The sequence below is a fragment of the Phodopus roborovskii genome, unplaced genomic scaffold (genome assembly GCF_943737965.1).
Source record: "Phodopus roborovskii unplaced genomic scaffold, PHOROB, whole genome shotgun sequence".
Taxonomy (NCBI): Eukaryota; Metazoa; Chordata; class Mammalia; order Rodentia; family Cricetidae; genus Phodopus; species Phodopus roborovskii.
In genome coordinates, this window is record NW_026126515.1 from 7,219,429 (window position 1) to 7,232,410 (window position 12,982).

Below are 12,982 nucleotides of genomic sequence, written 5' to 3' on the forward strand. Positions count from 1 at the left end.
ACACTTTTTCCCTCTCCTCTCATTGAAAGCTAGGAAGATGGCTCAGGAAGTAAGCAATACACAGGATAGTGTACAGTTACCATACGACCAGGTATTTCCATTTATAGGTATTTATTCAGGAGAAATGAAACTTTATGTCCACATAAAACTGTTAAATGGATAAAATGGGGTATGTCCATATTATGGAATACTACTTTGGAATTAAAAGGAGTGAACTACACCTTTGATACATATAACAGAATAGGTAAGTTTCAGAAGACAATACTACATGGAAGAAAGTACTCTAAGAAGACTACAGACTGTACATATTTCATTTTTGACTTTCTGGTTAAAGGAAAAAAGTAGAAGGAATCCCATTGGTGGTTGTTGGAAGATGAGGCAGGCGAAGATTGACTTCAGAGGTGCATCTGTGATAAGTCTTTTCTGTATTGTGATTGAGGTCAGGTTTAAACAGCTGTACACTTCTCAAAATTCATCTCATTGTTCACTTTAAAGGGTTGAATTTTATTACAAATAAGTTGTACCTCAATATCTCTACCTTAAAAGGAATTACTGGTAGATGTCCCTCAAAAACATGGCAAATATAATACAAGAAGCTAGATTCAAGTGAGTATATATGATTTTCATTTATATGACATTCTAGAACAGAATTGACAACCATTAGGAGTAATGGAGTCAAGGACGAGGGAGGAGCGAGTTATGTACCAGGAAAAGACTTGAGGCATCCTCCAGGGTGATGGAAGTGTTCTGTGTGTCCCTTGATAGGAGTGAGAGTTACATAGATGTAACCAATTCCAAGACTCACCAACTGTATCATCTATCTCACCCTGTGTTAATTATTCCTTATAAGACAGTAGAAATGATTAGCTAGCTTAAAGAGAGAGGACATCAGTATTTTTGTTGAGCTGATCAAGAATTTGATCTGATACACATGTGTCTTCACCCCCCACTCCCTACCACTGAGCCCAGCCTTATTAAGGCGAGTTGTACCTGGCACTCTGCTGCCATGCTTTCACAGAGCAATATACATTTCTTTCCATTTTCTCACATGATTGTAGGTTTAAGTCTGGCCTAAGTGTAGTTAGATTGAGGCTTGTTTGACCCTAGAGCTTGGCATGCTCTGTAGGTATAGTTAGTCCAGCAGCTTTTATCACAGGAGTTAGTTTAGTGCTATGAAAGTGATTGTCTCACTTTAAGATATGTTTTTCTTTTCCCAGAATGCTTTTTTCTTCTTCTTCAGACTTTCAGCTTAATGAGAGCTCTTGGAATTTGCCTGTGATTTGGTGAAATGATTAGGTGTGATTGCCGAGTGTTAAAATAGTGACTCTAGTTTATGATGATCACATTGGGCTTCCTTTGCTGGTTCTTTCTACAACCCATATCAGCATGTGCATCAGTCATTATTGTCTATGTGTTCTTCATGCTGTTATTAAATATTACATTAGACAATAGTTGAATCCTTGCTTCTGCTCTTAAAAACTGAAGGGAATATTTTCTTATATGAGATACTGTGTCTTGCTTATGTCATGCTACAGCAAGTCTAGGTTATACATTGTTTTCCTTTCTTCTTTCCTTCCTTCCTTCCTCCCTCCTTCTCACCCTTCATCCCTTCTCCCTCCCTCCTTTATTTTATCTTGATGTGCAACCCAAAGTCACATTCAATTCCTCCTTTCTCAGCTTCCCAAACGCTGTGATTGCAGATGTATGCCAACATACCTGATAAGATTTTTCCTTTTAAAATGTCTTATTTAGAGCTTCATGGCAAAATCTTTTTCTCGGATTAAAGCGAGAATTAGATTACTGTTGTCACTGAAGAAAGAATAGGAAAGCTATTGAGAAGACTGCAACATTCTGTAAAAGTATGAATTTGCTAGCGCAGGAACAGCTAAAAGGGCTTCCTTTTCTTTACATCTTAAAGTAAGATTTATATAGTTAGGAAAATGTATGATGCTCCTAATCTTTATGATTTTTTAAATTAGTTTTGCAGATTAAATGGAGTCCTATATAAGTAGTTGCTATGGAATCAGACATATTCATGAAAACACTAGATTATCCAGATCTAGCTGAGTGTGGAAGTGTATGCCTGTAATCTCAGCCCCTGGGAGCTGAAGCAGGAGGATAATCAGTTAGAGGTTTGTCTGGGTTACACAACAAAACCTGTTCCAGGCAAACAAAAAAGAATGCCTATTTGATGTTTGCAGTATGGTAGGCTATAGCCTGTGTGACTGTCCAGTTACTGACAGTTAGTGACTATTGAGAAAAGAGAAAGGGAGCCTGAAGGGTGTGTCTTAGACTGAAGTGCCATCCCCTAGCCAAAGCATGAGGCCTTTGGAGCCTGTCCTAGATATATCCTTAGATTTTTGTGTTCTATGCTATATGTTTCTATTTATCAAAATATTAAGGAGTGAAAGAATCCTTCTTGAAATGGAAATTTATGTCTGAATTTCTAGAAAACTCCTGCTTGTTTTCTTTGTGTGTGAGTTCTGAAGTAGCAGGTTCCTCTCTTGGAGAAGAGATGCAAGTGATGATGTGCTTGAGTGACACTGGGCGTGATGTTATGTCTGTGTGTTTAAAATATGTATTCCAAGGGCTCTGTGCTATTGTTGCTTCTGTTATGCAGATCTCAAGCATTAGTAATGCTTGAGGGACTCCAAGTTAGCCTCAAATCCCTGAATTCTTTAGGTAAAAGCAGGGATTCTAGGAGAAGAGGTGCCTGGTGGGTGTTACCTTGCGCCTTGCCAGAGTTAGGGAGGTAAAGGAAGAGAATCAAGAATCCAATCAAAGAATCCAGAATCCATGAAAACTTGGTCTTTGGCCTTTCCTTGAATAGTACTAGTTATACAAGGTCCTTGTCACAGCTCACTTCACCACCCACCTGTCTCTTCTGTGTCAGGCTAAATGTTTTACTGTCTCGATTCAGAAAGAAATAGAAAGTGTAGGAGAGGGGAAAGGATCAGTACCGTTTGCATTTGGATGTCTTCTGAGCTGGACCATCTGAAAGTTAAGATGGGTAAAGGGGCTGTGCTTGCTGTGGGTGTCTGAGTTCTCAGAGAGTGGTGGGGAGGTGGTAGAGGAGGCTAGCACACAGCAAGCCCAGCATGGCCTCCCTAACATGTGGCCTTGCTTCATCCCTTCTCTCGCCTCCCATCCTTCAGCACAGTGAGGCTGTGTGTGTTGTCTCACTGTGTAGAACCCAGGACAGTAATAGCATGTTGGTACTTAGCGTTCCTTCTAGCTATACTTCGAAGGAGACTAGCTTTTCTTGAACTTGAGGGTCTGTGCTTACTGCTTACACTCAGTGAGGTTCTAGCCCTCAGATGGAAGTTGAATGCCTTTATGTGATCGATGCATGGAAAGTGATCTTGTATGTTGTGTTATATTTCCAGAACTGTATGGCTTTGATGTGCTCATAGATAATACTCTGAAGCCATGGTTGTTGGAAGTGAATCTCTCCCCTTCTTTGGCCTGGTAAGTCAGTTCTGTCAACGGACAACAAGACAAACCTGCACATGACACTAAAATGTGTGTGGTGGGGATGTTATTTCTATTGTGGTACGCAGTGATAGTTAGACTTTTAAAATGAAGTGGTTTATGGTTTGTTATCAAACCCCTGTGGGAATCAGTTTCCCTGCCAATTTGCAGTACATGTTTGCCACTTATTTAGCTTCTTAAGGATCATCTTATTTTGACTTTTAAAATGTTAAGATAAGACCATGTCTATTATTTCTTCTTATTTTGCATTACTAAACCACTTAAAACACGAATAACAAGTTACTTCATTACATTGGAAAGAGCAATAGTCTTGAGAAAATATTCTGACCGATATCCCAGACTGAAAACAATATGAGCAAAATGCACTTCTCATTAGAGAACATGACTATGAAAATAATATCAGCTTAATTTCTTCATGATCTTCTGTGCACTAATACCATCTCAGAATTTTAGTCTTCTGATCTGATAACAGCCTGAGCAGACCTAAATTAAAAAGTAAAGACAAAAGCAACTACTTCTTCATCTAAGCCATGTTCCTAAAGAAATTATTCTTGGGGAAGATGTAGACTTTACCATTGAAATCATGACTGCCCCTCAACAGAACATCTTGCTGTAGTCAGACTCCGTAGTTACAGATTATCCTTTTTTGTTGCTCCCCCACCCCCATCTCTGCAGGCTCTCTGTTAACACCCCAGAAATAAACACCTTCAGGTGGTGTGCTGTCTTTGCTGCCACACACTTCCCTGCAGAGTTTGCATGCACTATAGCGGTGTAAAGCTGGGCCAAGGCCTCGCACAGTGGGCGTTTTGCTCAGTTCTGTGGCCTGGTGTCCACCCAAGGTTACCATCTCAAACATGTAACTATCTTAGATTTACAAAAATAAAATAAAACCTGTTATTTAGAAGGGAAGAAGCATCTTTTTCAGGACCAAGAAGACCCTGCTTACATCTGCAGTGACAGAATTTCTACTAGCTATGTGCTTTTCTAAACAGAAAACCCTAGAGGTCTCTGCCAGAGACCACCCAGCTGCTGAGCTTTTAAGGATGAGAGACTGGCAGAGTGCCAAGTCATCAACTAAAACCATGTTGACTACTTGGTGGAGTGGGGATTTGGCTCCCCTCAGGTGTGAGGTGTGCAGCTGAGCAATGCCTTCAGCCGTTAACGCTGCACTTTGTCAGATCAACCCTTTACACAGTTCCCAGTGAAGTACAGGAGCTGATGTTACACATCCCAGAGGAACAGTGGGGCTCATGGAGGAGCAGCAAAGCTCCAGGGTAGTCCTCTCCATACTGTATCAGTGTTCGCGTGGGTCCCTGCTTCCTTGATGGTGGCTGTTGGTAGGGCTTGCTTGTATCTTTTTTGCCCTATTTACAAGCCTGCAAACCTAAGAAGAATGAGTTAGCACAGAAAATGAAGACTTCCAAAAAGTACTAAGGTGGCCAAAATGTCTTGTCTTGAATGTGAGTGTTAAGTGAACAATGAAGCACTAAGACATGATTTGAATGAAGGGCACTCATAAAGTATGAGTTTACTGACAGTCGGAGCCTCTGAGTCCCACAGTGATGATGAAGCAGTAATGCTGGCCTGCTCAAAACTTAAATTGCACAAGATCTGGAGTAAAAGATCCCATGTCAGAGAATCAATGTGTTCGTTGGTGCTGGGCCTGCCTTACAGAGGATGAGTTTAGCACAAAGCTTGTATTCTGTTATTTTCCACCCAAATTCTTCTCCCCTGGCCTGCGGATTTGATGTGCTATGTGTGTTGCTTCTCTGATATTTGGAAACTTTGCTGTACTGGGACCCATGACAAGGCAGCTCTTCAGTTAACCTACAAAGTGATGAATTGTTCCTTTCTTTCTCTCTCCTTTTAGTGATGCACCCCTGGACCTCAAGATTAAAGCCAGTATGATCTCAGATATGTTCACTGTTGTAGGTGAGTAGCAGTGTGCTCTCAACTCAACTGGACTCACAAAAAATTAACCAGACCTTCTGTTTGCCAGGCTCTGTAGGTATTGCCAACTGGCAGTTCCTAAGCCATGCTGAATGTTTTGTACTAAAAAATTATATTTTCAGGGAAGTGTTTATATGTTTCTACTCCCCCTGGCTCCATCCTGTCCCGAGGCTGAACCACAACTAAGGCTGAGACCTGGGGCCTGGGAATTATGAGCTGAGGCAGAGAATTAAGCAAAGATCTGCAGAGAGTATATTTTTCTCCGAGCTGGGAAAGCGAAACCCACTGAAGAAGTCCTATTACAAAGGAGAGCGGCTGTATTTCTCCTAGACAGTCTCTGTATCTCTCTTAGACAGTCTCTGCTGGCTTCAACATGATCCCTTCTGCAGTATTATAGCCAAAGCAGCCTGAGGAAGAAATCCCATTTTAAGTAGATAAGCCAGAACTTTGAAATGGAGATGGGCAGTCAGGTGGGTATGACATGGATTTATTATTATTAAAATTTCTCCAGAAAGACACAGTGAAATCCATTTGATGTGAACTCGTACTTGTACCAGCAAATGCTATAAAACTTAGCGACTCTTTGCTTGCTTCCTCTCTCTTTCTTTCTCTTTCTCTCCCTCTTCCTCCCTCCCTCCCTCCCTCCCTCCTTCCCTTCCTTCCTTCCTTCCTTCATTTCTTCCTTTCTTTCTCTTTCTCCCCCCCCCCCCGCCTTTCTTTCACATTTCGATTGCTGTTTCCTCCCTCCTCTCTTCCTATTCCCTCCCCACCACCTCCCCTCAGCAAACCCCTCCCCCCCCCATCCACTCTTTCTGTTCAGAAAAGGGCAGTTCTTCCATGGATATCAACAAAGATGGCATATCAGGTTGCAGTATGACTAAGCACCTCCCTTTGTATTAAGGCTGGTCAAGGCAACCTAGTATGAGGAATAGGGTCCCAAAAGGCAGCAAAAGAGTCAGAGACTGCCCCTGCTCCCACTGTTAGGAGTCCCACAAGAAGACCAAGCTGCATAACTGTCCCATATATGCATAGGGCCTAGGTCAGCCCCATGCAGGCTCCCTGATTGTTAGTTCAGACTCTGTGAGTCCTATGAGCCCAGGTTAATTGATTATGTGGGTCTTCTCATGATGCCCTTAACCCCTCTGGCTCCTACAAACCTTCTTCTCTCTCTTCAGCAGTATTCCCTGAGCTCTGGCTAATGTTTGGCTGTGGGTCTCTGCATCTGTTTCTATCAGTTGCTGGATGAAGTCTCTGTGATGGCAACTGGGCTGGGCACCAATCTATGAGTATAGCAGAATATCATTAGGCATCATTACATTGACTTTTGTTTTCCTCCTGGTGTTTGGTTCTATCCTCAGTCTCTCTGCTTTCTAGCCTCTAGGTCCTAGTGCTCCAGGCAGTGTCAGGGGTGGGCTTACTCTCTTGGCTTGGGTCTCAGGCTGGGCCAGTCATTGGTTGGCTACCTTTTCATCCCAGTACATCCTGTAGACAGGACAGACTGTAAGTCAAAGGTAAGTGGCTGGGTTGGTGTCCCAACATCTCCACTGCAAGTCTCTTCTGGTCTTAGGACATGGCCAGTTCAGGCTATATATTCACTATTGCTAGGAGTCTTAGCTGGGGTCATCCCTGTAGATTCCTGGGAGTTTTCCTTGCACTGGTTTTCTACCTGGCCCCAACATGGCTCCCCACCCCCTCTCCACTTTCCAGTGCTGTCCCCCACCCCCTTCACTGATCCCTCATGTTCCCCCCAACACACAGTCTACCCACATCAATCTCTTCTATTTCTCCTTCGCAGGGAGATCCCAGGGTCCCCTCTGAGCTTTCCTTGTTACCCAGCCTCTCTGGGCCTCCTTTTTGATTGAGAATCTGGTTCTTTTAGGAAGGAAGTGAAACTGCAAATTGTTGGTGGTTTGTTTTGTTTGTTTGTTTTTTTTTTTTTGATAGAAAAATTCCAAAGGAAAAACACCTCTTATTTTTACAATGATGCATGTGATTTACCAATAATATAAAAACCATATAATCTATGATTTAGGCCAAAATCCCTGTTTTCCTTCATGAGAATCATGACCTAGGATAATTCATTTACAGTAGGATATTAAAATAATTAATTAGAGCTAGGTGGTGGTGGTGCACACCTTTAACCCTAGCATTTAGGAGGCAAAGACAAGGGGATCTCTGAGTTCAAGACCTGCCTGGTGTACAAAGTGAGTTCCAGGACAGCTACAAGGCTACACAGAGAAACCCCATTTTGAAAAACCATAATAATAATAATAATAATAATAATAGTGCAAAAATGCTAATTATATATTCTTTTTCTAAAAAGACAGACATAACAAAACATTTTGCTTTTGTTTTTTTGAGACCGGGTTTCTCTGTGTAGCTTTGGAGCCTATCCTGGCACTCTCTCTGTAGGTTAGACTGGCCTCGAACTCACATAAATCCACCTGCCTCTGCCTTCAAGTGCTAGAATTAAAGGTATGCACCACCACTGCCTAGCAAAAATCGTATTTTTTTAAAGCTTTAGATAATCATAAAACCCTCTGTAAAAATTAGAAGTAGGCCATCTTCTATCTTCTCAACAGGACATGGCAATATGCTTGCTATTGAATTCTGCTGGTAAAAACTTTTTTCTCCTAGTTATATCATCTAGAAAGCTACTTTAATCACAGCACTCAGGAGGCAGAGGCAGGCCTGGCCTACAGAGCGAGTTCCAGGACAGGCTCCAAAGCAGTACAAAGAAACCCTGTCTCAAAAGCCAAAAACAAACAAACAAACAAACAAACAACCCCCCCAAAAAAAACATTCAACCAACAGTCTTTTTCTATGAACAGCCGTGTATTTCATAAAGATGACTTATTCATTTGTTTGAGACTTACCAAAGTCATGTCTCTGTCTCAGGATTCTAGTCAGCCTCTCAGTCTGCTTCCCTTGTTAGCATGAGTTTAAAGGTACTTACTTGACCCAAACCAAACAGGCTGACTTCTTAGAAAAGGGCATCTCCTAATATTGCTCATTCCCCACCCAGGATTTGTGTGCCAAGACCCTGCCCAGCGGGCATCCACTCGGTCTATTTATCCCACCTTTGAGTCTTCCAGACGGAACCCTTTTCAGAAACCTCAGGTAAGCACAGTGAGGAGCATGCAGCCCAGAGAAGGCTTGCAGGGGCGGGGCATGGGTGAAGTGAGGAGGCTGAGGCACTGTGGTTGGGAGGTCACGTAGGGCAGGAGGGTTTGGAGATGGGCTCAGAAGTGGCTGGCCTGTGAAACTTTCCAACAAACTTCCTCCGGGTCTTTGCTCTGCCTCCTCTCTCTTCACCTCCTTTCCTTGTCTCTTCCACACTCCGCCTCTCCCCTCAGACTGACATGCTCATGAACAAAGCAGAGTGGGGCCTGCTACTTCTTCAGCATGACTAGGCTTCTTCTAATGTTCAGACGAGTTTTGTAAAGATGCTCCATTGAAACAGTGTGTCCTCTATCCTCTTGGAAGGGACCCTCCGTGGTCATGGGCTCTGATCACAGCTAATATAAACACCCAAAGAAGCTGCATGCTTAGTACTGCCACTTAGGGTTTCTTATTAAATGTAGCTCTGCCTGTCTCCTCTCTGCCTGTCTCATTTGATTCCCTGGCCTACTCAAGCTTTGGAGTTATTTTGTTTTTATGATCCAGCCTATGTCTCAGGACCTCTAGTGCCCTTAAAGATAGGATAAGGACACCACAATTCCTTTCTTTTTCATTGCATTGTTTTGCGTTCATTTATTGTGGGTTTTAGATTGCCCTGTCTTCTCCTTACACTGTAAGCATCAATGACTTCTCCTTCTCTCCCTCACCCCTCCTCCTTTGCCCCTCCTCTTCTTTTCTTCACTCTTGTTTCTCCACTTCATCCCTCCATTCCTCCTCGCCCCCCATCTGCTCATGGGTCTCATTGAGAGTGGTGCTGTGTCAGTTAGCTTCGCACTGACAGGTTTTTCACACTCATATACTTCTCAGGCCTGCAGGCAGGTAACGTGTAGAAGCACAGTGTAGGCAGCTACAGCACGGAGATGTGCCAGGCTAGTGAGGAGTGGAGGCCTCCCATCAAAGGGGTAGCAGACTGATCAGCAGTGTGGTCTAGCTGACCACTTCCATGCTCCATTGTGAGCCAACAGGGCTAAGAACCTCCTGTCCTCAAGAGAAATCAGAAATGATTTTTTTTTCTGTTTTGTTTGTTTGTTTTTAATGTTGAAAGCTCATTCAAAACAAAACTAAAGCACTGCAAGCCAAAACTAATGTGTCTTTGAGCTGGAGTGGGTCCATGGCTGCCCTGCTCTGGGAAGATGCCCTGGGTGGTAGTGTGCTGTGGAACGTGCTGTACTGTATTGTAAGAGGTATTGTCTCAGATTCAAAATACAACCAGACATCAGGGTCATACCTGCCCAAGAGCATCGTCACAGATCAAAGGGATTTCTGTCATTTTAATAAGAAAAGGTAGATAATTATTAACCAAGGTATAGAGGGAAAACGTAGGCAGTCACATTCCTGTGCTAATTGTTCTCTGCCAGCATCCCTAGACAGAGCTGCACACTTAGAGCTGTGAATGTTTCTCATAGCTTTGATATGATTTCTGCCAGGCTTTTCTTCTAGGGGTAGCAGCGTTCCAGTCTTGAAAGTGGATCGTGTTTCTTAACTTGCCGTTTTATTGGCAATTCTTTGCAAATCATCAGAAATGTACCTATTATCTGTTCTGCTTACTGGTGTGGTGGGCAGTAGCATGATGTCATCATAAGCTGGGGAATAGATACAGAAAGACCCATGGAGGAGCTCTGTGTCCTGTATAAAGCAGGGTCGTCAGGCAGGCTAGTTCACTCAGGGTCTTCAGTATCTTACAGCAGTGAGAAGTTGAAGTTGGAACACAAAGAATAGCCAGACAACAGCGCTGAAGAGAAATACTCTCACTTTTCAACCAAGGGCAGGGCTCTTGCATGTGGTCTGTGCTTTCCAACGTCTTAGATGCAGGAAATGGAGAGCCATAGGCCTGCCCATTAGGAGAAGGTATGCCTTTATTCCATTTTTTGTCTCTTATAGCATCCAGTATCTGCATAGGTCCAGTCATAAAAAAAATCACACAGATAAGTTCTGGGTCGTTTGGAGACTTGACTCAATTTTAATGCCCATTTCTCAGAGAGCCTTTTAGCTTTGGAATAATTTGTATTGTATAGTTTGAAAACACAAAATAGAATGCATGAAAAGAAGTGTACCAGTGACTTTTTGGTTATAGACCATGAGAACAGAGGATGCATTAGCTTAGGGGGCCTTCAGTTCTCGAGGATGACTATGCTGTGGTAAAGGCAGTTGAATTGAAATGATGAACAGAGCTTATCCATCATTTTGCCCAAAATATTCTGGAATGAAAATATTAAGATTCACAAAGGAATTTTGTCTGGTTCAAGTATCTTAGGAAGCATACTACTCCAGCAGCTTAGTGTTCACACTATTCCACATTGAGTGTTGGGCTTATTTGCATTTTTTCACAGATGATACTTGATATGTGTAGTGATTTGTAACTGAATTTAGAAACCTGTGGTAATTAGATGCAGCTTTTAAAATAAGGCGTATTTTTCCTGGCTGCCACTTTCTTGTGTGTTGCTCAGCTTTTGCTGCAGTGGAGATCACCCACTTGGCTCTTTGTCAGAGGCTGAGATTGTCCCAGCTAATGCTCTGCAATAAGCTCTGGGCAGTTACCCTAATAGTTGTCCTCTCTGGTGCAGGTAGTGGTAAGCTGGAGGCCTGAATGGGAGCTTCCTGAATTCCTGCTCCCAATAAAGTGATTTACATGTCAAAGAAAAATCCTCAGGGTCTCTAGTGGTTTGTTTGGTAACTGCTTCATATACTTCTGTAATGTGTATTTGGAGACATGATGGTAGAATTTAAAACTCTGCAGTATGTAATGTTTCACATTTAGTAATTATCTAAATATTACTTGTTGTCCATAGCAAAAATCAAAACCAAACAACCAACCAAAGGGCCTACAGTCTAAGTAGCCCTTGAACTAATCTCTACTACGAGAGCATTGAGACCATTGCATGGCCTGTTGGTTTGCTCTTAGTGTCTTTATGTATAATTCTAATCTTAATTTCTCTGTATCATTTTCAATTCCTATACATGTAGCTACACTGCTTATGTTACTTGGGATCCTCCCCTCCCCTCCCCTCCCCTCCCCTCCCCTTCCCTCCCCTTCCCTCCCCTCCTTTCCTTCCCTTCCCTCCCCTCCCCTCCCCTTCCCTCCCCTTCCGTCCCCTTCCCTCCCCTCCTCTCCCCTTCCCTCCATCCTCTCCCCTCCCCTCCCCTCCTTTCCTTCCCTTCCCTCCCCTCCTTTCCTTCCCTTCCCTTCCCCATCCCTCCTCTCCCCCTTCCCTTCCCCACCCCTCCTCTCCCCTCCTCTCCCCTTTCTTCCCCTCCCCTCCCCTCCCCTTCCCTCCCCTTCCCTCCCCTCCTCTCCCCTTCTCTTCCCTTCCCTTCTCTTATTTCCTGTGCAAGGCTACTCTCTAGTTATATCTCTACTTTTGTCTACATGATGCAAAGCCTTCCTGGCTTTAGCGAGCCAACTTTGTAAATGTTGTATTCCTTAACTTTACCTCTTTTTGCTACTGTTTTACTGGAAATAAAGCCCTCAGTGTCTCCCTAATTTCCTATCAAAGCTAAGGTTGGATCAAGAAAGGGAGGAAAGAGAAGGCATTTCTGAGCATGCAAAACTTCTCTGTGGCTGTATATGATGAAGTCTCTGGTATTGTTTGTTTTGTCTCTCTTTTTTACTCTGTTATCTCCATCTGCATTATTTCCTTCCTTGAATATCTTTTCACCTGCTGGAAAATGAGAGGTATGGTTGTGATGGTGCTATGGACAGCAAGTGAACCCTAGAATGAGAGGCCTGGGTTCAAATTCAACCCCTGCCAGTGCCTGGCTGCTAGACCTCAGGGAGGTTCCTAGAACCCACACCTGCCTAATGGGTGTGTGAAATTCTTGTGAGAAAGAAAATATGAAAGAACAGCAGATTATTTAGGCTAGGGTCTCCATGGGTTTATACCCAGAAGGCCTAGTTTCCTTCACACTTGTACGTCCTCTTCAGATTTCTTTTATGCACATCATCAATATCTGGAATTGTCTTTTCATGTTCATCAACTCAGTGATGCTTTGCTTTATTTATTGTCTTTCCAGACATTACTGAAGACTAAATAATGCTTCATTGATACTTTTTGATTTGTTGCCATTTAAATGATGCTCAAATTACATTCTTAACACTTTGCAGTTTTTGCCATATATTGTATTTATCATTTTATGGCAATAACTCCTTGACTGGAAATTAAATTAAATTTAGAATAAATAGTGCCTTAAATTTTCTCATGCATCTGTAAAATCCAAAGACCTTTTATTTTCTTGATAGCCAGTCACAGCACATGTGAGCTGAACTATTTCTAGCTTCCTTTTACTGTAGGGTTCCAAACTTTGTATATAAACGTGTAGATTCTTATTATTCACATTTACTCTTGTCTCGTGTTTTCCACCC

The 12,982-nt window shown here is 42.7% G+C and overlaps 1 protein-coding gene across 11 annotated transcripts in view; it reads left to right on the top strand.

Moving 5' to 3' along the window:
* The window catches only part of Ttll5 (tubulin tyrosine ligase like 5), a 228,348-nt gene that overhangs the window by 56,220 nt on the left and 159,146 nt on the right, over positions 1-12,982 (top strand). For all 11 annotated transcript variants that reach the window (XM_051196360.1, XM_051196363.1, XM_051196362.1 and 8 more), the window contains 3 exons: positions 3,387-3,468; positions 5,363-5,424; positions 8,468-8,562. In XM_051196360.1, coding sequence (XP_051052317.1) covers positions 3,387-3,468; positions 5,363-5,424; positions 8,468-8,562 — 239 coding nt within the window. The remainder of the gene's footprint in view (positions 1-3,386; positions 3,469-5,362; positions 5,425-8,467; positions 8,563-12,982) is intronic.